At 34.2% G+C, this 21,412-nt stretch overlaps 8 protein-coding genes and 4 pseudogenes across 12 annotated transcripts, besides 3 other annotated features; 6 read left to right on the top strand and 6 right to left on the bottom strand.

The window, feature by feature from the left end:
• Window positions 1-2,889: 2,889 nt before the first annotated feature.
• Window positions 2,890-3,237, bottom strand: TVAGG3_0242910 (uncharacterized protein; the record flags this gene model as incomplete). The annotated part of the gene is made up of 1 exon (XM_051227754.1): window positions 2,890-3,237. One exon carries the CDS (start codon window positions 3,235-3,237, stop codon window positions 2,890-2,892), a length of 348 nt encoding a protein of 115 aa, XP_051112740.1.
• Window positions 3,238-3,337: 100 nt separating this feature from the next.
• Window positions 3,338-3,601, top strand: TVAGG3_0242900 (uncharacterized protein; the record flags this gene model as incomplete). Its single annotated transcript, XM_051227753.1, has 1 exon — window positions 3,338-3,601. The coding sequence occupies one exon, from the start codon at window positions 3,338-3,340 to the stop codon at window positions 3,599-3,601; it is 264 nt and encodes an 87-aa protein (XP_051112739.1).
• A 257-nt stretch (window positions 3,602-3,858) lies between these two features.
• Window positions 3,859-19,528: a mobile genetic element.
• On the top strand, window positions 3,940-6,101 carry TVAGG3_0242890 (annotated as a pseudogene). The gene has a single exon. A coding segment is annotated over exon 1 (2,162 nt).
• Window positions 5,001-7,107: a mobile genetic element.
• Window positions 6,965-7,107: a terminal%2Cinverted (terminal inverted repeat of Maverick transposon ID:TVAGG3_0242880).
• Window positions 7,694-8,553, top strand: TVAGG3_0242870 (annotated as a pseudogene). The gene has a single exon. A coding segment is annotated over exon 1 (860 nt).
• TVAGG3_0242860 (organellar and viral DNA polymerase type B) lies at window positions 9,454-10,392 on the top strand (the record flags this gene model as incomplete). Its single annotated transcript, XM_001320043.1, has 1 exon — window positions 9,454-10,392. The coding sequence occupies one exon, from the start codon at window positions 9,454-9,456 to the stop codon at window positions 10,390-10,392; it is 939 nt and encodes a 312-aa protein (XP_001320078.1).
• Window positions 10,736-11,596, top strand: TVAGG3_0242850 (KilA, N-terminal/APSES-type HTH, DNA-binding family; the record flags this gene model as incomplete). Its single annotated transcript, XM_001320042.1, has 1 exon — window positions 10,736-11,596. The coding sequence occupies one exon, from the start codon at window positions 10,736-10,738 to the stop codon at window positions 11,594-11,596; it is 861 nt and encodes a 286-aa protein (XP_001320077.1).
• Window positions 12,038-12,912, bottom strand: TVAGG3_0242840 (annotated as a pseudogene). Its single transcript has one exon. A coding segment is annotated over exon 1 (875 nt).
• Window positions 12,949-13,392, top strand: TVAGG3_0242830 (uncharacterized protein; the record flags this gene model as incomplete). The annotated part of the gene is made up of 1 exon (XM_001320040.1): window positions 12,949-13,392. The coding sequence occupies one exon, from the start codon at window positions 12,949-12,951 to the stop codon at window positions 13,390-13,392; it is 444 nt and encodes a 147-aa protein (XP_001320075.1).
• On the bottom strand, window positions 13,409-13,827 carry TVAGG3_0242820 (annotated as a pseudogene). Its single transcript has one exon. A coding segment is annotated over exon 1 (419 nt).
• TVAGG3_0242810 (uncharacterized protein) lies at window positions 13,863-15,098 on the bottom strand (the record flags this gene model as incomplete). Its single annotated transcript, XM_051227752.1, has 1 exon — window positions 13,863-15,098. The coding sequence occupies one exon, from the start codon at window positions 15,096-15,098 to the stop codon at window positions 13,863-13,865; it is 1,236 nt and encodes a 411-aa protein (XP_051112738.1).
• Window positions 16,844-17,182, bottom strand: TVAGG3_0242800 (protein of unknown function, DUF4106 family; the record flags this gene model as incomplete). The annotated part of the gene is made up of 1 exon (XM_051227751.1): window positions 16,844-17,182. The coding sequence occupies one exon, from the start codon at window positions 17,180-17,182 to the stop codon at window positions 16,844-16,846; it is 339 nt and encodes a 112-aa protein (XP_051112737.1).
• TVAGG3_0242790 (protein of unknown function, DUF4106 family) lies at window positions 17,346-18,451 on the bottom strand (the record flags this gene model as incomplete). Its single annotated transcript, XM_051227750.1, has 1 exon — window positions 17,346-18,451. A coding segment is annotated over one exon (1,106 nt), but the record flags the coding sequence as incomplete, so codon positions are not given.
• Window positions 19,529-21,412: the final 1,884 nt, after the last annotated feature.

Here is a 21,412-nt window from a genome sequence, read left to right as displayed (position 1 = left end):
ACATTTACGAAGAAGTCATGACAAAACATTTACGATGAAATCATGACAAAACATATACGATGAAATCATGACAAAACATATACGATGAAGTCATGACAAAACATTTACGCTCATTACGATGAAGTCATGACAAAACATATACGTTCATTACGATGAAATCATGACAAAACATATACGATGAAATCATGACAAAACATATACGATGAAATCATGACAAAACATATACGATGAAATCATGACAAAACATTTACGTTCATTACGAAGAAGTCATGACAAAACATATACGATGAAGAAGTCATGACAAAACATATACGATGAAGTTTTGACAAAGCATTAACGATGAAGTCATGACAAAACATTTACGCTCATTACGATGAAGTCATGACAAAACATTTACGATTAAATCATGACAAAACATATACGATGAAATCATGACAAAACATATACGATGAAATCATGACAAAACATTTACGCTCATTACGATGAAGTTATGACAAAACATTTACGCTCATTACGATGAAATCATGACAAAACATATACGATGAAATCATGACAAAACATTTACGTTCATTATGAAGAAGTCATGACAAAACATTTACGCTCATTACGATGAAGTCATGACAAAACATATACGTTCATTACGATGAAATCATGACAAAACATATACGATGAAATCATGACAAAACATATACGATGAAATCATGACAAAACATATACGATGAAATCATGACAAAACATTTACGTTCATTACGAAGAAGTCATGACAAAACATATACGATGAAGAAGTCATGACAAAACATATACGATGAAGTTTTGACAAAGCATTAACGATGAAGTCATGACAAAACATTTACGATGAAATCATGACAAAACATTTACGCTCATTACGATGAAGTCATGACAAAACATATACGATGAAATCATGACAAAACATTTACGTTCATTATGAAGAAGTCATGACAAAACATATACGATGAAATCATGACAAAACATATACGTTCATTACGATGAAATCATGACAAAACATATACGATGAAATCATGACAAAACATATACGATGAAATCATGACAAAACATTTACGTTCATTACGAAGAAGTCATGACAAAACATATACGATGAAGAAGTCATGACAAAACATATACGATGAAGTTTTGACAAAGCATTAACGATGAAGTCATGACAAAACATATACGTTCATTACGATGAAATCATGACAAAACATATACGATGAAATCATGACAAAACATATACGATGAAATCATGACAAAACATATACGATGAAATCATGACAAAACATATACGATGAAATCATGACAAAACATTTACGCTCATTACGATGAAATCATGACAAAACATATACGATGAAATCATGACAAAACATTTACGTTCATTACGAAGAAGTCATGACAAAACATATACGATGAAGAAGTCATGACAAAACATATACGATGAAGTTTTGACAAAGCATTAACGATGAAGTCATGACAAAACATTTACGCTCATTACGATGAAGTCATGACAAAACATTTACGATTAAATCATGACAAAACATATACGATGAAATCATGACAAAACATATACGATGAAATCATGACAAAACATTTACGCTCATTACGATGAAGTTATGACAAAACATTTACGCTCATTACGATGAAATCATGACAAAACATATACGATGAAATCATGACAAAACATTTACGTTCATTATGAAGAAGTCATGACAAAACATTTACGCTCATTACGATGAAGTCATGACAAAACATATACGTTCATTACGATGAAATCATGACAAAACATATACGATGAAATCATGACAAAACATATACGATGAAATCATGACAAAACATATACGATGAAATCATGACAAAACATTTACGTTCATTACGAAGAAGTCATGACAAAACATATACGATGAAGAAGTCATGACAAAACATATACGATGAAGTTTTGACAAAGCATTAACGATGAAGTCATGACAAAACATTTACGATGAAATCATGACAAAACATTTACGCTCATTACGATGAAGTCATGACAAAACATATACGATGAAATCATGACAAAACATTTACGTTCATTATGAAGAAGTCATGACAAAACATATACGATGAAATCATGACAAAACATATACGTTCATTACGATGAAATCATGACAAAACATATACGATGAAATCATGACAAAACATATACGATGAAATCATGACAAAACATTTACGTTCATTACGAAGAAGTCATGACAAAACATATACGATGAAGAAGTCATGACAAAACATATACGATGAAGTTTTGACAAAGCATTAACGATGAAGTCATGACAAAACATATACGTTCATTACGATGAAATCATGACAAAACATATACGATGAAATCATGACAAAACATATACGATGAAATCATGACAAAACATATACGATGAAATCATGACAAAACATATACGATGAAGTCATGACAAAACATTTATGTTATACAGTAATGTTAGTCATGAATGTTTGTCCTACGTGTTGGCGTTAGTGTTGAAAAATAATGTTTGTCCTACATGAAGCCGTACAAGCGTTTGAATTTGTTTATGCATAAGATTACACTCTTGTTTTCTGTATCTATCATACAACATAAGCAGCACCTGTTTTTGTAAAGTTTATATGAAGTTTTTCGATAGTTAAGACCTGTATAGTAATAGAATGCGTCCTCATTCTCAACATAGTAGTAGAACTCAAACGAATGCTTACCATAATCTGTTATTTCAACAGCTTCGTCAGATATTTCATCAACGAACTCATAAACTATATCGCCATACTTGCTTTTATCTCTATTGTTTTCAGATCTAGAACACCAACGAAGGTTTGAGATTCTGTTGTCCGTTCTATCATGATTTATATGGTCTATTTCTTTCAAATTGTTTGGATTTCAATCCACTGTTCTGCAATAATTCTATGCTTTAAATGTGTTTTGTTGTTTAAACTAAGCTCAATATAACCATGATTATTTAAGCATTCACTCTTAATATGTTTGTCTTTCTTTCGACGAATAGTAAAAGGATATGTCGTACAAATCTCATAATCTTCATGATTTCTCAATGTTTCCCATTGAGTTTGTTCCCCACTAACGTTCTCATTGACGTCCTCAATATCTTCTTCCTCACTGAACTCGTCAATATTTTCACTAGCTCCTTCTGTAATGTTTTCATCGGCATTGTCATTGACTTCTTCTGTAATGTTAGATGTTGTTGTTTCGCTCATGTTCTTTCACTAATGTTAAAAAGTTATGTTGTACGAATTTTGAACAGAATTTAGAGCAGTTATGAAACAATGAAGTACTTTTACGCTATTGAAAGGAACTATGAGAGTGAAGTACATGACAGCAATGACAAAAGGAACTAATATCAAACCTAATGAAATCGCTCACGAGGACATAGAGCTTAACAAGTACTTTGTGGAGTATCTTATAAGTGAAGAGTATGTAAGACCTTACTTCATGTTTGACAGCATGAATGAGGATGTTATTTCATGGTTAAAGAATATAAGCAATGTTTTCGGTAAGTACGTCATAGATGACAAAGGTCTTGTTGTATTTTATGAGACAGCAATACGAACACGGAACTAATGGATATTATGCACTCAACAGCAAAGAAAGGATTTAGTACTATTGGCATGAATGAACATTGCAGGAATGACATATACAACCTATGCTCACGAAAGCCTTACACAAAAGCAATACAAATGATAGAACATAAGTGTCTAAGGTCAGCAAATGAAATCATTACTGTCAGTGGTTATGAAAGAACTGTTAGCAAAGATGAGTGGAAACAGCTATTCATATTAAGGAAGGACGTTGCTGAACTAGTTAAACCTGTTGCACAAACATTGTTTCAGATAAGACCAGCAATGACTAAGAACCCTTTGACCTTAGTCAATGAGACCATAGAGGTTGAAGATAATGACATGAAAGAACTAGGAATGAATGAGAGAAGTTGTGAAGGATGTTTGAGTCAAAACACATGGTTCTTCAGAGCTGTTAAGAAACTTAGTAAAGAACGACAGAAATATTTTATAGAGAAGTATTGCAAAGGATGTGTAAATGAATTGCTTGAAATAGAACTTAGAGACACTTTCACACTAAAGGACTTGAGGAAAAATAAGTACATGAGTGAAGAAGGTATTGACATAGCTAGTGTTATAAATGACTTAAGAAGATGTGTTGTTGTTATTGACGGAGCACGTATGACATATCTAGTGAAAGATTATGATGGAATACGAGACACAACAACACTTGTGTCAGTAGATAGCAAGGAATTCAATAAGCTCATGAAGAGTGTTTATGTAGGACGTATTGAGGAGAAGGATGTGAACGCACTGATGATTTATGAAGCGGGTCAGAACAAGAACTATCTTATGAAGTCAGGCATGAGATTCTTTGACGAAAGAGATGACATTTACAGCTATTTCAGAGGATATGAGTATGAGGTACTGAATGAAGTAGATGAGAACGTTATTGAAGGATATTTGAAACATGTTCACGATGTAATATGTAATGAGGATGAAGAGCTTTATGAGTATGTTTTGAACTGGTTCGCCTACATCGTTCAAAATCCTTGTGGAAAGACTGGAACAGTACTTTTGTTAATAGGAAAGCAAGGAACTGGTAAGAATGTACTTAGTAATGTTCTATGCGAGCTCATTAGCAAGTACGCCAACAATAATATAACGGCAATAGAGAATGTGGTTGGTAGATTCAATGCTGCTATTGAGAACATGAAGCTCATCGTATGCAATGAACTAAGCTCATGCGATACGTCTAAGGTCATGAACCACGACGCACTAAAGTCAATAGTAACAGAGACTCAGTTGGACTTAAATCAGAAGTGTCAGCCAGTAAGAAAGATAGAGAATGTTTGTAATATCATCATGATATCTAACAACTTCAACTCAGTAAAGATTGATAAAGACGACAGAAGATTTGTTGTCATTGACGTAAGCAGCAGATACAAAGGAAATTACGAATATTTCTCAATCTCATTGAAAGCTTTAATGAAGAGTTTTATTCAAACTTACTGACGTACTTCATGAAGAAAGATTTAAGTGAATTTGATGTAAGGAAGATACCATTCACCAGGGCTAAACAAGAACTCATCGAAATGAACAAAACACCTTACCAAATGTTTTACGAGGAGTTCTATGAAAAGTTTGTATCCGGATGGAATTGTACAGAGTGCTACAGAAGATATAAAGAATTTGCGAAGGAGAATGAATTCTTTGCATGTAGTTCAAATGTATTTGGTGGCAAGATGAGAGAATTTGTGAAGAGAAGTAGAAAGCGAGACGGTTCTGCAAGAAGTTATATTTACGAAGCAAGTATGATATTAGAAGGTCGTGGAAAGAAAGAAACAGTGAATTATGAGGAAGTGCTTGAAAAATTCATGGAGTACATGGGAAGCAATATAACATACAACAAAGACATATACAGTGAGTTTAAGTACTACTGTGAACAGCATGAGATTGAAGTAATGAGTAAAGGAGACTTTGAAACGCTTATGAAAGACAGTAAGGAGGTCGTTCATGAGAACAGTGTTGAAATAGTTCATGAGAACAGTGAGGAGGTCATACATGAATGCAATGAAATAGTTCATGAGAACAGTGAGGAGGTCATACATGAGAACAGTGATGAAATAGTTCATGAGAACAGTGAGGAGGTCATACATGAGAACAGTGATGAAATAGTTCATGAGAACAGTGAGGAGGTCATACATGAGAACAGTGATGAAATAGTTCATGAGAACAGTGAGGAGGTCATACATGAGAACAGTGATGAAATAGTTCATGAGAATAGTAAGGAGGTCATACATGAATGCAATGATGAAATAGTTCACGATGTCGTTCGTGAAGAAGCCATTGCAACAAAGAATGAGATAAAGGATTTCATAGAACTTAACAAGGAGGAGTTTAAAGAAGGCTATGAAGTGAAAAGATGTGAAGAAGATTTCTTGGCGTATTTGAAGAAAAAGAGACTAAAGCCAATGGCTCAAAATAAGTTTCAATCGATGTTTGAAAAGAAACGTTTGAGCTATGGTGATGTAAGAAGCACATATTACTTTGTTAAGAAGTGAGGACATTTATTTTTGTCGTTAGTGTTGGAGTTTGTACTTGTTGTTAGTGTTTGTCATTTGTGCTGAAGTTAGTACTTGATGTTAGTGTTGGAGTTTGTGGTTGTTGTTAGTGAGAGAATAAATTAAATCATGAACTTTGCCATGGTCTCTGTCCCTAGTAGTTTTCATTAAGTTCTGGAAATAATGAAAGTCATAAACTTTGCCATGGTCTCTGTCCCTAGTAGTTTTCATTATCTCACAGAGTTAATGAAAGTCATACTTTCTATCAGATGAAGCATGCAGATGAACATAACGAAAGTTAGTGAGTTTGCCACGAGTTATGAATAAAATATTGGCATATTAGATGAGATAGCTGATGAAACAGATGAAGATAAATTAAATCTTGGACTTTGCCACACTCTGTCCCTAGTTCCTCAAAATCCTTGACAACGTTGCTTAGAAATTTTGGTTCAAAACCTCATCTGATTTTAATATGTTATGCTACCTGTTAAGTTTCGCGAGATTATAAATGTCATGGAGTTATATAAAAAGGAGGGACAGCTAGGGACACTGAAAGTACTTGTAAGGCTATCTGTTAAGATTGCATGAAATACTAAAAAGTCATGAAATCCATTATCGCTGTGCTAGCTTCACCTTAGAGTAAAATGACAAATAAAGTCACTGAAGCAATGAAACAAAAGTTTTTGGTAGAATACATTAAATCAGGAACTATTCCAGAAGGTTTTTACATTCATACTATGAAGGATGGTAGAGTTCAGTTTAGAAAGATAAAGCAACCATTAGATAGAGAAGGTATATTAAGGAAGATTAAACTTCATGAGGACAACATTGCTGAACTTAAGAAGAAGTTAGAAGAGTTGGAGAAAGGAAGAGAGTTATATAAACAATGAATTCAACATGGTTAGAAATGAGGTTAGAAAACGTGTTAGATCTAACATTCTAACATAAACATTATTTTTGTGCTATGTTTTCATACGTGTGAGGGTGGTGATATCATTTATTTTTAAGTTTATTTTTATATAAATGACGAAAACTATTGAGATAACAAACTACAACGGTCATGAGTTCAAGAATTTGTTCTTCGTTCCTCGTGAAAATACATTCTATCAGATACGAGGGAGAAAGGGTAAAGTTAGTTTGAGCGTTTATGACTACAAGCATAATGGAAAGTTTATACAAGCATACGATACAAACGGTAAGCGTGTTTCATTAGCTTTGTCAAAACTTACAGGTATAAACTATGACAGTGATTTTGACTCTGACGATTGGAGTGACAGCAGCGATACTGAAGAATATGAATTATTGTGTGGAGCACAGCAATGGGAAGCGCTGCAATACTTTTGTAAATGAGAACATTAGTGGGAACGTTAGTGAGAACGTTTATTTTTTCATTAGTGAAGTCGTTTGTGAAAACATTAGTGAATTCATTAGTGAAGTCGTTAGTGAAGTCGTTGGTGTTGTAAAATATACGTTAACGGTTTTGTAAAGTGTCAAATTCACATATAATGGGTAAGGAGGCGCGCAGTGCCGCCGTACCCTTGATATGTATACTAACTTACCATTTTAAAACAATATATTTTTACATATATTAAATGCTTCAGGTTGAAAAACAAAGAACAAAAGTAGCAGATACAAAACCGTTAGACTATATCTTTACAAATGCTGGTAGGACTATTTCAGATGAAGAAATTTCATCCCGAGCATACAGGTTTGACTATCCAATTCGTTGGCTTCAAAGTCCTTCAGATGCAAAGGCAATAGGATTTAGAAGAGTTTTGTTTTCAAATAGAACTAACGCATTTATGTTCGCAGTATATTTTCATGGGCAGTATAAAGGTCCTGATGGTATAATAGACAAATTTGACGAAATGAGAATCTTTACAATTCGTTCAGACGAAAGTCTTGAAAAAACTCTAAATGACTTTCAAACTCAAATGAACAAATATTATTGGGAATTTCAAGAAAAATACGACTCTTTACTAAATGGAACATACTATCTGAAACTAGAATATGACAAGATGAACTCCACCGTTTCTTTCAAAAGATTGAAATTAACCCTCCAAGAGATACAGAGTTTTTTATTTTGGAAGTAGACAAACGTTCTTGGGCACAATTTCTTCGGTTACTAAACCAGAACGAACCATTACCACCAGATGGTCCAGTTAAATTTATACTTCCACCAGCAGATTTGATGGTTTATAGAAACGTGTTTGACCCTCAAAATGTTATGTGTCATGCAAGTTTCAGTTCAAGCAACAATAGTTTTCTATGTATTGGTAAGGACTTTTATGATTTTGCTTCTAAATTCTACGAACCACCTAGTAACAGTTTCTCTGACTTTCAAGTTTGGTTCACAACAAATGGTGTGCAACATATTATTCCATTGTACTATGACTTTTATCTCGAATTGTCTTTCATATATAACTACGGAAAAGTGCTGAAAAAGTATTGAAAAATAATGTTTATGTTAGCATGTTAGATCAAACACGTTTTCTAACCACTTTTCTAACATCGTAGAAAACTCATGAAAACAATTTATTTTTGACACTTTCACAAAAAACATAAAAAAGTGAGTTAAAATGAGATGTTTACTGAACTGGTTGGATGTCGCCTTCTGAGGTTATGTAGAATGGTTGACCAGAGAAGTGGAACAGTGCTCTGAGAATTTGGTTCATTCTTGGGAAAGGGTTCTCTCTGTTTGGAAGTAGTATCCAAGGACGCTTGGCAAAGAGTATGCTACAGCTCCAATTGAGAGAAAGTTGTTCCCGGACCAAAAAATATAATTTAGGTGAAGAGGTGAAATTTCACCTCTTTTTTCACCCTCTTGAATTTTCATACGGAATCTCTTCTCTCGGTTTTCCGAGGGAAGCAATCATATGAGGAAATTCTTCTAAAAGTTCTTTTGTCTGTTGGTTTTCAAACCAATGATATGCTTGCTTTGTAGAACGAAGAGTATTATAAGGCATTTTGTGAAGAATATAGCAACCGCCGGAATTCGGACTGTTGCTTTTTATACAAAATTCATGCAGGAAATTCTTGAGTTTTGGTTGAAAGAATACGGTGGAGCCAAAAGTGGCTCGACCTCAAAACAAGCATTTTATGAGCTTACTAAGGGTGTTATAAATGAATTCAAAGGTATTTACATACATCCTGACCTCGTTCATTTTGTTGCTGAATTTACACCAAAAATAATGTTTAGGTGAAGAGGTGAAATCTCACCTCTTTTTTCACCTGTTTTATAACATGGTCTAAAACTCTCGAAAATCATGAATTTTCATGAATTTCCTTAAGATAGAAAAAATAAAGTTAGTTTTTTATAAAATATTTTTTTATTTTGTATAAAAGAACAGAAATGTCAACAATCGGCACAACAACAATTCAAACAACAACTTCACTAAACTCTTTAGTTATGAATCCAACATCTATGTTAGTTGAGATGAAAAGCTTCATTCCTTCTTCATATACTTTTGAGACAGAAATCCAGAAGATAAAGCCGGAACTTTTAACAAGTAATTTAGACTGTAGTGCGAAAGATGAAACAAATGAACAGTATCTTTATGATATGCAGGACCTCATCGACCATTTACCCAAATTGCCTGAAATCCAACAACAAAAGCTCACTATTCCTGAATTCGATGAAATAGAAGTAAAAACAACCGACTCAGTAGAAATAAAGAAGTTCATACGTAAAGTAAATTATGAGTTTCTTGGATTTCATTGCAACCATAAGGTTATGGACAAAGATTGCGATATGGTATATAAGAATGTTTCTGACATATATAAATCTGAAGAATTTAAGACCTACGACAACTTTGTTTCGTTAGTTGCTGAATGTGTATGGCAGATAAGAGATAAAGATAAAAGATGTAAAATATGGAACGAACAAATCAGACCTACATATTCTGAGTTAAAGAAAACCATTGACGCCTTAGTTGTTCTAGCAGGTAAGGTTTCAATGTATAACGCAAAAATGAACCCACAATGTTCAAAATGTAAAGCAGCAATAAGGAAATATAACTATTCTGTCAAAGAGATAGAACGTATGCGAAACGACTATGCTGACTTAAAGAAAGAAGTAGAGAAACCAGCAGAAGATAAAATGGACATGTTAGCATTTCTGAACAAAAACTATCCAACTGCTGACGATTTCCTATTATCTGATGTCAAGAAGAAGTATAAAGAAACCTTCGGCATAGTTAAAATTTTTGATATTCTTCGTGAAGAAATAGAAGCTACAAAACTGTTTAGGATTTCAAATATACATCGTACAATTCATGTAAAACGCTTGTGAAAAAAAGAGGTGAAAAATTAGGTGAAAAAAGAGGTGAGATTTCACCTCTTCACCTAAAATATATTTTTATTGAATTCAGCAACAAAATTCTGAGTAAAATAATTTTTAGGGCATGTGTCAAACCGTTGAGTTTTCACAAAATTTAAAAAATAACGTTTACCATGTGAAACGTTTATAAAATAACTGGGGTAGAAATCGGGTTAGATATCGGGTTAGATCTAACCATCTACCCTAAAATATATTTTTATTGAATTCAGCACAAAAATCATGAATTTCATTAGTTAGAAAAAATAAAGTTAGTTTTTTATAAAATATTTTTTTTATCCGGAATATAAAGACAGATATGTCAACAACAGAGAACACAACAACAGTTATAGTCCATGAAGCTATAAATGAAGAATATGAATGGATACAATATAACAAACAATTGCGTCTAATTCGTTCGGTCAAAGACGATATGTACCAAATGCAAAGTATTTTGACTGCATGTTTTGCTCCAGACACTAAGCTTCCTAAAGACTGGTTTAGGAACCAAAGCACCATTGAACTCTTAAGCGAAGCACAGCGAGACATACTTTTTTCTGAAAACAGTGAAGAACAGCGAGTAGGTAAAAAATCCCACTCGCCAAAACTCTATGAAAACCGTGAAAAATTGCCAAACGGTTTGAGAGGATATTATGTTCATAGACTTCTCGTAAATAATGTGGCACAATGGGCTTCAGCTCGCTATTCATGGTATGTTTGTAAACTTCTTGACGAACTTCACAGACAAGAACGCCAAGAGATGGAAAAGAAACTTCAAGCAAAAGATGAAGTCATTGAAGCAAAAGACAAAAGCATACAGAAAAGAATACCGCGTTCAGTACCAAAAGGAAAGGAAAAGAGTTATAAGTATATGATTTATACTGAAGAGTTGGAGAAAGAAGAAGACAGAGATATGGTTATGTTGCATTTAGTCAGAAGAAACAACAAAAGCTTTTACGACCTTGCTAAGATTTACAAATCTGACAGAAATTGGTTCTATCGCGAAAACATACCGATTTCAATGACACCGAATGAAGATGTGAAACAAATAGTTCAAGATACGTTACCTCAAACACACTATGATATTAAAGGTTGTACAATTCTTACCTTCAAAGAAGATTTGCCATTGTTAAAGGAAAAAATAACAGAGTATTTTGACAACTTCAAACAAGTAGGGTAAATGCACTCTTTATTTTTACGCTTGACTTCAGATGGCTCAGGTAGCTCAATGAGGTAAATTGCCTCGTCAAATCCTTCTGGCATTCCGAGTCCTTCCATCCGACAGGAAAATATTTTCCCGACAAAGGGAAAAATTTTTCCTTCCGACAGGAAGAACTCTTCCATCCGACAGGAAAATATTTTCCTTCCGACAGGAAAAATTTTTCCATCCGACAGGAAAAATTTTTCCAGTTGTCCGTCCGTAAACCATTCAAATTTTCGAAAATTGAGAACTTTTTGGTCGAACTTCAGAAAAATTTTTCCATCCGGCAGGAAAAGTTTTTCCATCCGACAGGACACAAACGGATGACTGACGTTCCTCTTCCTGAATGCCTTCCAAAGCCAGAAGAACCGACAGCCCCAGCACCACAACAGACTTACTAAGACTAAACACTTAGATTTTTCAAGCTTGACTTTTTACAATTTGAACTTTGTTCGCGTAGATATGAATTCTGAAAGAAGTATGAGGGTCTTGTATGACTTTGTACTTCTCCAATAGTTCATGTCTGTCAAACTTACCTGCCATGGACTCTTTCATAAGTTCCATGAAATCGTCTTCGGACAATCCGGGGAAAAGTATTATGTCAGTAAGTATTCTTTTAACATCCTTACTTAAACTCTTTGCTGTCTGTACACATATTACGACTGAAATGTTAAAGTGTCTGAGCTTCTTAAGAATTCGACACATATCTTGTTCTCTGTTCTTTAACAAAGGATGAGAGGCGAAATCATCTAAGATAAGAAGACATCTATGAGGGTAAGTCTTCCAATCGTAAGATTGCAATTTCTTCGAAATGTATTCTATCTCTTTCTGTTTGTTTCTGAAGTGTTTCTTCTCTAATATTCTCTGCATTTCCTCATTTGGGTCTTTAAACTTAGAATTTATATACTCATTTATAGCATTATATTTCAAAACTCTTCTTTGGTACTTCTTTATCCAATCTAACAACTCAGTATCCTTTATACATACTAACTTAGACTTCTTTATAATATCTTTGAACGAATTGACGGTTTGGTCAAATTGACCAGAAGTACTACAAATTACTACTAACTCATAGAATGGGTTCTTCTCATCTAGTTCTTGTTGTTGTGCAGCCATTTTAAGATAAGTGAAAGTCTTACCCGACCCAGGTGGTGCACTTAGACCTGTTATACCATTCTGAGCAAATAAAACTTGTCATGTATGGGTTTTATCTGAGCATTTTCCAACTTCCTCTTGTTCTTGTTTAAAACATTCTCAAATTTCTTGTCAATGTCAGCAAACTTTTTTTCTAACATATTTTTAGAAAAATTAAAATTTTTATCTTTTAGAAAATGTCTAGCGATTTCGCTATCTATATTCGAGACAAGCTTTTCGACAGCAAAACATCTGTCGACCATAAAATCTTACATAGTGTAAACAAGAAAGGTGAATTTGTTCTAAAGTTCTGTTTCTGGGAATATGACAAGAACCATAAAACATTAAGCAGAGCAGTCTTAAAATTTGTCAATGACGGACTTGTTGACAGAGATGACGCCGATTGGAAAGATGAAGTCCAACAAAAGTTCTTAGAATGCAAAGAAGACACATGCGCTGTTCTTGAAGATGAAATAGAAAACAGAATAGATGAGCTATTAAAGGACATAGAACTTTTACATAAATATGGTTCTGAGAAGTTTGACATATCTCCACCAGAAAAGAAGAAGAGAGAAAAGAAAGTAGAAGAAGAGAAGAAAGAACCAGAGCCAATTCCAGAGAAAAAGAAATTTGACATGTAAAAATAAAATTTTATTTTTAAAACATTTCTGGGTCAATGTCAATGTTCTCTTCCTCTTTAGGAGCAAACACCGGCTTAGACTCTAAAATCTTTTTACCCAATTTACCTTGAACTTCAACTATCTTAGACTCATAATATTCATAGTCGTCTGTCTTCTTTGGTTCATAAGGTATAACAAGTTTGTATGCTTTGCCTTCTTTAAGGTTTGAAAACCTTCTGTCAAAACTTTCTTGACTGTTAACAAAACTTCTATGTCTAAGTCTTCAAATTTCGCACCATTTTTAGTCACAATAGCAAACTTAACTGGTTCGATGTTCCAAACTTTGCTGAATGAAGACTTTTCAAAATGGTAGAAGTAAACATTCAAATATGTGAATGGGTCTAGTTCTTCTTTAAGTCCTGACATGTACTTGTTTACTGAGATGAATTTTGCCATCTTTTCTATCGGATAAAAAAATATTTTTTTTAAATTTACTCAGAAAAATTTTTCTTTGTATATACACCATTCTGTACGTCTAAAAGACTTTTGACATTTGCCAAGAATGTACGTTTAGACGCTGCCATATAACCATATTCTTGACAATATTGTTTATATTCATCATATAAAGACCTTTCATCTAATGACACAAAGTCAGTTTCATATATGAACAGTTCATAAACACTCTTGTTTGCTTCTAACAATGTTTGTCTCTCTTCGGTATGTGGAATTTGTCTTGGATTGAACTTTGAAATATCTAATGTCATGAAATATGAGAACAAGTGGTTGTAAAAGTCAGATGTCAAACATTCTGACAAAGCGTCAAAATATTCAGTATCTTGCATATGAGAATCTGACGTTCTGACAACTACATATCTTCTGTCGGAACTTTCTAACTTCATCGGAACAGCATTGTTTGAAACCATAATGAAGTTTGCAACATTTTCACAAACTCTTTGGTCTTTATACTTTCTTTCAACAACTCCAACTTTATCTGTTATAAGACTCTTCAAAGCATCTGAGTTCAAAATTTTTGTTGTATCTATACTTTGAAGTTCATTGCAAACTATAAGTTTCATATTCTCAATTGAAGAGTTAAACTTGCCACAGATGTTTTCTAAGTTTGTCATATTCGGATTCGAATAACCTTCTAACAGTTTGCATAAGATATCTGTAAAGAAAGTATTCTTACCAGTTCCTTGTTTTCCAATTATAATGAGAGCAGTTTCATTTTTAGCACTTGGATGTTGTAAGATATTTGCAAACCAACATAAGATATACTCATAAACCTTTTCGTTTCCATTGCATATAATTTCTTTGACATGGTCTAACCAAGCTTCTATAATACTGTGTTTCCATTCTACTTGTTCGTATTTATATCCAGTGAAGATAGAATAGAAGTTTGGAGAAGGTGTATAAAACTTTATACCACGAACTGAAAACTCTTCAAGTTTTGACAATAAGATATCCCAAGCATCTAACATCTTCATACCAACTTGTACGACTTTTATTTTCTTAAGTTTCTGTCTACATTCTTGTTCTGAAACTATTGTCGCTTTAGGTTTGTTAAAGACTACATCCCATTCTTTCATAACATAACATTCTGGGGCAGAGTCGACATAAATGACTAAACGTTTCAAATTCTCGACTGCTTTGTTATAGTCTCGAAATGGACACATATTTCTGAATGCTTGGAAGTCATAAAAATCTGAAACATCTATTCTGTACATTTTTATAAGAATAAAAAAAATATTATTTTTTTATTCTTGACTTTGTTGTTCCATTTGTTGCATTTGTTGTTCTTGAGCTATTTGTTGTGTTGAAGTTGTTCTTGTAATACAATACTTTCACCAGTTGCATCTTCCAATTCGAAACTTCTGCCGTCATTGACAAATACATAGGACATAAAAGTTTTACAGGAACAAAGTTTGCGTCAACTAATGTCAACGTTATACTTGCCAAAGTGTTTGAGTTCACTAAGGTTGAAAATTCTGCATTCGAATGAACAATAGGCAAACCAGCAGAGAAAGTATTGTTTATACGCATAAGTATCTTTTGGTCATAATAGTTTCTGTCGACATTCGAATAACACTTTGAACCTAAGTTTGAAACAATATATAAGATTGGTGTGCTTAATGTCAATGGAATAGACATTCCTTGTATGACACCTTTTCCTGTTATAGGAAAACTGTTGGTAGTAAAAACCATATATAAGTTTTGTATTATAGCTCATATCGTTTATAGTAAACTCAGTCGGACATCCAAACATAATGAAACCTGCTCTAGTTGCAGCACATGTTACACCCGTACTTAAAGTATTAAATAAGTCAACAAAACCTGTTGGTGGTATATCTGAGTAAGTATCTTCAAAGGAGTATTTTTTACCATTCACAACAATAAAGTCTTCTGGTGTCAAAAGAGCAAAACAGGCTTTAGTCGTCATTGTGTTTAAGGTTAGTTTACAATATCGTCCTTGAGGACTTTGTAAGTTTGTTGTTATAGAATTATATGACTCGGGGTTTTTAGTCGTAATAGTATAACCATTATGTCTTCTGCATTTACTTAGCAAATAAATTTTAATGAAATGTTGTGGTCGTCAAATATTTTTATAACGTCTGGGAAACTATATTTTAAGTTCAACGTTTCACCTCCTTTCATAACGTATATCTTGTCAATGACATTATATGAAACACCAACAGCAACTAATGTCGGGTTCTATTTCTTTGATGTTTATATCGTCTGCCTCTGTCAAAGTTTCAATAGTTCTTTCAAAACTTCATGAGGTGCAATGACATATGAGTTCACTTTTACAGGGTTGTGTTCGACCAAGTTTAACATTATACCTAAAGCTTGACAAATCTTCTCCTGAGTTTGAAGTTTGTCTTTCAGTTGTTGGTAGTCGTTTCGAATATCTGCAACAGAACTTAAGTCTCTGTTAACTTCAGGATATGTTGGTTGTTCTTTTACAGGAACTATTGTTATACCATCTTCGTCTTCGTATGGTTTTCCCCATTTCAACATCTCTGTCTTTGACATTGACAATAACACTTTGACTGTTTGTTTGAGTTGGTGGAATTTAACTTCACATCTGCCACCGCCATTAAACTTTTGAAACACTTACGCTTCTATTTTTCGGAAATGACATTTTACTTAGAATAAAAAGATGGACGTATTCGGATATCTTTTGAATTGAAGCAAAACAAAGTTTACACACAACAAACAATACAAATAAGTTGACAGAATAGTTCTTTACACAAACAATGGTAAATGTTATAGAATAGCAATATTTGCTGAACCTAAATATTTTCATAAAGCAAGAGAAAGTTGGTATAACTGAAATGGTGAAAGTTCTTGAAGCAGACAAAAATATAACAACAAAACTTAACAGATATTTCTAGGTAAGTTTATAATACAAATTATGTCAAAACAGGTGTCATAACTATTTACGATGGTGAGAAGTCAGTTTAAGAACAACTTACTGACCTGCTGCCAAAATCTGCTCGATGGAAGCTGTCGTTATGCCAATCTGAGGAGCCCCAGCAGGTTTCATCGAACGAATCTTCAAAAGAGCATCTTCCGTGAAAAGTGCTATTGGTTTTGTAAACTTCTTTGCTCTCAATTCATCTGGACCGTCTCTGTCACCAGTATATTGTATTTGTACAGTACCAACAGTTGAAATACCACCCATAAAGTCTTCTGAGTCAGCAAATGGAATGCCAAGCCAAAAGTTTGAACGGTCTCCATTTGTATATTGAGTTTTTTGACCTCCTGTATGAGTCCATAGTTTTACATATGGCATAATAGAACTTTGCATTTCAGGGTTAATGGTTGTTGTGAAGTTGTTGTTAAAGTTCATAGCATCTAATGTCAAGTTGTATGACCTCATATCTTCAACTGTAGAATATTCTTCTCTTGGATAATATTTGCCATCTATGTTTATATGATATTTAATACCAGGGTTGTAGAAACAAGAATAGTCATTTATAGTTCGTCTGAACAGTACAAACATAGTATCTGCATGTTTCATTGCAGTTGTTAAAGCAATATCTGTTCTTGCACCTGGGTCAGCACTTTGGTTTCCAACTTCACCTGCAAAGTCTTTGACAGATATTTGGTGTATAGGGAACATAAGTGGAACTGCAATATATTTGGCAGCTAAAGCATTTGAAATATCTGGGTCCAACATATAGACTGCAAGTCTGCTTTCTATTCTCTTGCATTCAAACTTTTCGCATGTAAACTTAACTGGGTCCCAAGCAGTTCCAGCAGCATTGAAATAATAGTTTACTTCATTGTTGAAGTTTGAGAAACCAAAGTCTAAGTCAACTTTGTCTTTGCAAAATTCGGCGAATGATGTTTGATTTGTTCCCTTTACGTCTGTAATAGTGAATGGGTCTTGTGTTGGTGCAATGACTAAGTTATTTTTGCTTGGAGTAAGTTCGATAGAAATTTTTCCTGCCCAGTTTGGCAAGTATCTTAAAAACCTGAAGATGAGGAAAGATGACAAAGGAACTCTAAGTTTCAGTTTTACTTTGGTTACTGCTGCTGCAGTTTGTCCAGAAAGGTTAACATAAACTCCTGGAACGTTAGGGTCAAGTCTTCTTATTTTCTCAATATTTGCATACTGGTCTGTTTGTTCTCTAGCTTGTGGTTGTACTGAGTTTCTCAAAGCGAACCATTCATAGTTTGCCCATGTTACTGTTTGAACTAAGTCAGAGTTAGAATATATCTTATATCCCATGAAAACTTCTGGAGCATATTGGTATCCGACATAGAAAATTCCATTGCAACCTTTCTTGTCAGACAACTTGGCAGAAGGTTTTATTTCAATGTCTTGTTCCACGTATAAGAATGAGTTGTCAATAGAAATAATATGAAACCTGTCGCAAGCAATATCTACTGTTGTTGAAGAACCTTCTCCAAACTCACCTACGTTTCCATAAGAAACAGCAGTTGTATATTCGTAAGTTCCAGGAACTATTTCTGACCTTCTAATGGCATTGTCGCATTCGTTATACCATTCGGAAACATTTCCGTTCATGGCATCCAAAACTGTTGGCGTTATATTCTGAGCGGCGTACATTTCATATGGGTAAAAATATAGAATAGTTGGATTTATGTGTCATAATAGAACCCACTCGGACCAAGCTTTACTTTCTTCCTGACTGAATTTTTAACTCTTCTTTTTCCTTCATTGCCACTACTTTCACTAGATGAAATTACTTCTTCACTACTTTCACTTTGTTCTACTCTTTTCTTCTTCTTTGGTGTCGCTTTTGGTAACTTGCCCTCTGCTTTAAGTTGTTGCATCTTTGCCTCATGTTCACCTAGTATGTTGTAAATTTCCCATGTCCTTTTTGCCTTTGGGCTCTGGTCGCCCATCTCAGGTAACCTATATCCTAGAAAGATTTTGTCATAGTTTGTATTTGAGTCTTCGCTTATTGTTTGCATGACTCTTTCCTGAGTTTCCGGTTCAAGCTCTTCAAACAGAGCTTGTCCATATGGAATAAGCTCGTTTCCAAATATATGTTTTTGTAGCCATTCTGGTTTTCTTTCCATGTTACCAACTATATCTTTTGTGAATGGGAAAGCTTTTACCCAATCTTTCAGTCTTGCGTCATTTATTTCTGTAGTTGGTTTTATTTTGTCATGGAACATGTTTTTCAATACTAACATTTCATTTGGTACTGTCCATTTGAGTTTTCTTAAATATTCATCCATTCTCAGTTCATTGTCTGCAAAGTAAGTTTTTATGACATTTTGCAAACTTTCATTTGCAAGGTCATGTACAATAGGTTCTCTTCCTTCTCTCTCCCTAACTTTCTTTCTAAACTCTTCACCAAATATACCATATCTATGGTTCTGTGTAGTTCTTTGAGATAAATGTTCTAGAACGTCAGGTGTTATATTTCCCTCAGCCATGTTCATTTCATACTGGTCCAAAATATCTGCATCTTTCATATCTTTCAATGGCATTAAAGCCGCGCTGAAAATACCGGCTATATCTGGTTCACCATTCACTTCATTGCGTCTACAACTTCTTGGAATTGAGGTTGTAAGTTTATGAACCACCTATCCGGATTAGCTTTATGACCCCATCTCATTGTAGTTCCATAGTCTGCAGAAACAAAAGTAGGTTGTTTCCATATTGGTTAGGTTCTGAATGAACTTTAAACAATGTTTCATTTCTATATGTTTTGTTTGAAATTTAACCTTTTATTTTCACCGAGTTCAGCCAAAGATTGAACGTTATATGGTCGTAAGTAAAAAGGATTATTGTATTTGTGTACATTATCTTTCAGTTCTTCCATTCTATGCTGAATATTTTCATCTGATGTTGGAGTCTTTTGTATGTCGGTAAACATTTTTCGATATTCTTCTACTATGTCAGCCGAATTTTTCTTAGACTCTTGGAAAGATTCCATATTCTCCTCATACACTTGTTGAGGGTCAAGATTTTTCGGCTGTTCCAAATCTTCATCTAGTTCTGTGAAGTTTAGTTTCCAAAGGAGGGATTTGTTCGTTTCCTTCTGGCTCTTCTAGCTGTTGTTGCTGAACTATTTCTTCCATGTCTGGTTGTATCTGAACTTCTTCCTGTTGAGTTTCTTGTACCTCATCTGCTGGCATTTCATATATTCCGAGACCGTTTTTAACAAGTTCCCTATCTAAGTCATCCGGACTCATAAACCTTTCTTCTTTCGTTCCGTCTCTATTTTTTACGCGTTTCATGAAGAGAGTTGAATTATCATTTAGCTCTGACATCAAATATCTCGGAGTAAATTCATTCATGTCATTTGGATGATATGCTATTAAATCATATCCCTTAGCGAGCTTGTATTTTCCAGGTTTGAGATTATATCCGATTTTATGCTGAACCATAAAGCTAAATAGGTTCGGGTCAGTATTTCCTTCCTTGAACTTTCCAATAGCTTCTTTATATCTGTCACTAAAGTCAAGAGTATCTGGGTAACCATAATTTTCCTTAAGCATTTTTAAGAATTCTTGGTTTCCTTTTTCTCTACTTCTTTTATGTCCTTGCTCTGTTTGTGGTTGTTGTTGTGCAGGGTTTTGAACTGTTGGTTGTTGTGTTGGTTGTGGTTGTTGTTGTGCTGGTTTTGGTTGTGGTGCAGGTGCTGGATTTTGAACTGTTGGTTGCTGTGCAGGGTTTTGAACTGTTGGTTGCTGTGCTGGATTTTGAACTGTTGGTTTTGGTTGTTGTTGTGGTGCTGGATTTTGAACTGTTGGTTGTTGTGTTGGTTTTGGTGCATGCCTGTGTCTGTGTCCATGTGACGATGTAAATGTTTTAGGTAGTCCTGGTGCAGGTGCTTCTCTTGGAGGGTTTGGTGGTATATAAGTTCCACCAGCTGGCACATATGTTCCATCTGCAGCATAATGTCCTACCTGACTTTTCGTTTTTAAGAAAGCATTTACTAGGTCTGTTTTGGTCTGTTGTAACTCTTTTTCTTGACTTTCCACAACAGTTGCTCTAACGGCGTCATAGGCACTTTGAACTGCCTGTCTCGTTGCTGCATCTGTTATTTTCGTCATATTTTGTGCTACTTCTCTTAACTCTTTGTCGAAACCTTCAGACTTCAGTTTCTTTCCAGATGAGAAGTCGTTCACTAGTTTCACCTTACTATGAAGAGCTTCGAAGGCATTCTTAAAGTCAGCATTCATTAAAGCTTCATTTGAACTGTCTTCATCCGCTTGTATTTTTGTCCTTATTGACCCTATAAGTTGGGCTGCTTTGGCGTTGGCTTGGGCATCTAACCAGTCATTATTAGCTTTTATAATATCTGCGCTTTTCATTGCCTTTTGCATGGCTGCGTCGTTATTTTTACTTTCTTGTGCTAAGTTTTCATACTGTACGGTTTGGTTTTGCAACTGTAAAAGTTTTTCTGCCTTTACATTTGCTTCAACTTCTTTTTTATACTCATCGCTATCCATATATGTCTTCATGGCTTTTTGTTTTTATCTCTTCATCTTTCAGTACTTTATATTGAGTAGTATGGTTTTTCAAATTTATAACATCCTGTTCCATTTT

The sequence above is a fragment of the Trichomonas vaginalis genome, chromosome IV, assembly GCF_026262505.1.
Source record: "Trichomonas vaginalis G3 chromosome IV, whole genome shotgun sequence".
NCBI classification, from domain to species: Eukaryota; Parabasalia; order Trichomonadida; family Trichomonadidae; genus Trichomonas; species Trichomonas vaginalis.
Note: the sequence above shows the minus strand (reverse complement) of the source record. Positions and strands in the feature narration are given on the sequence as shown.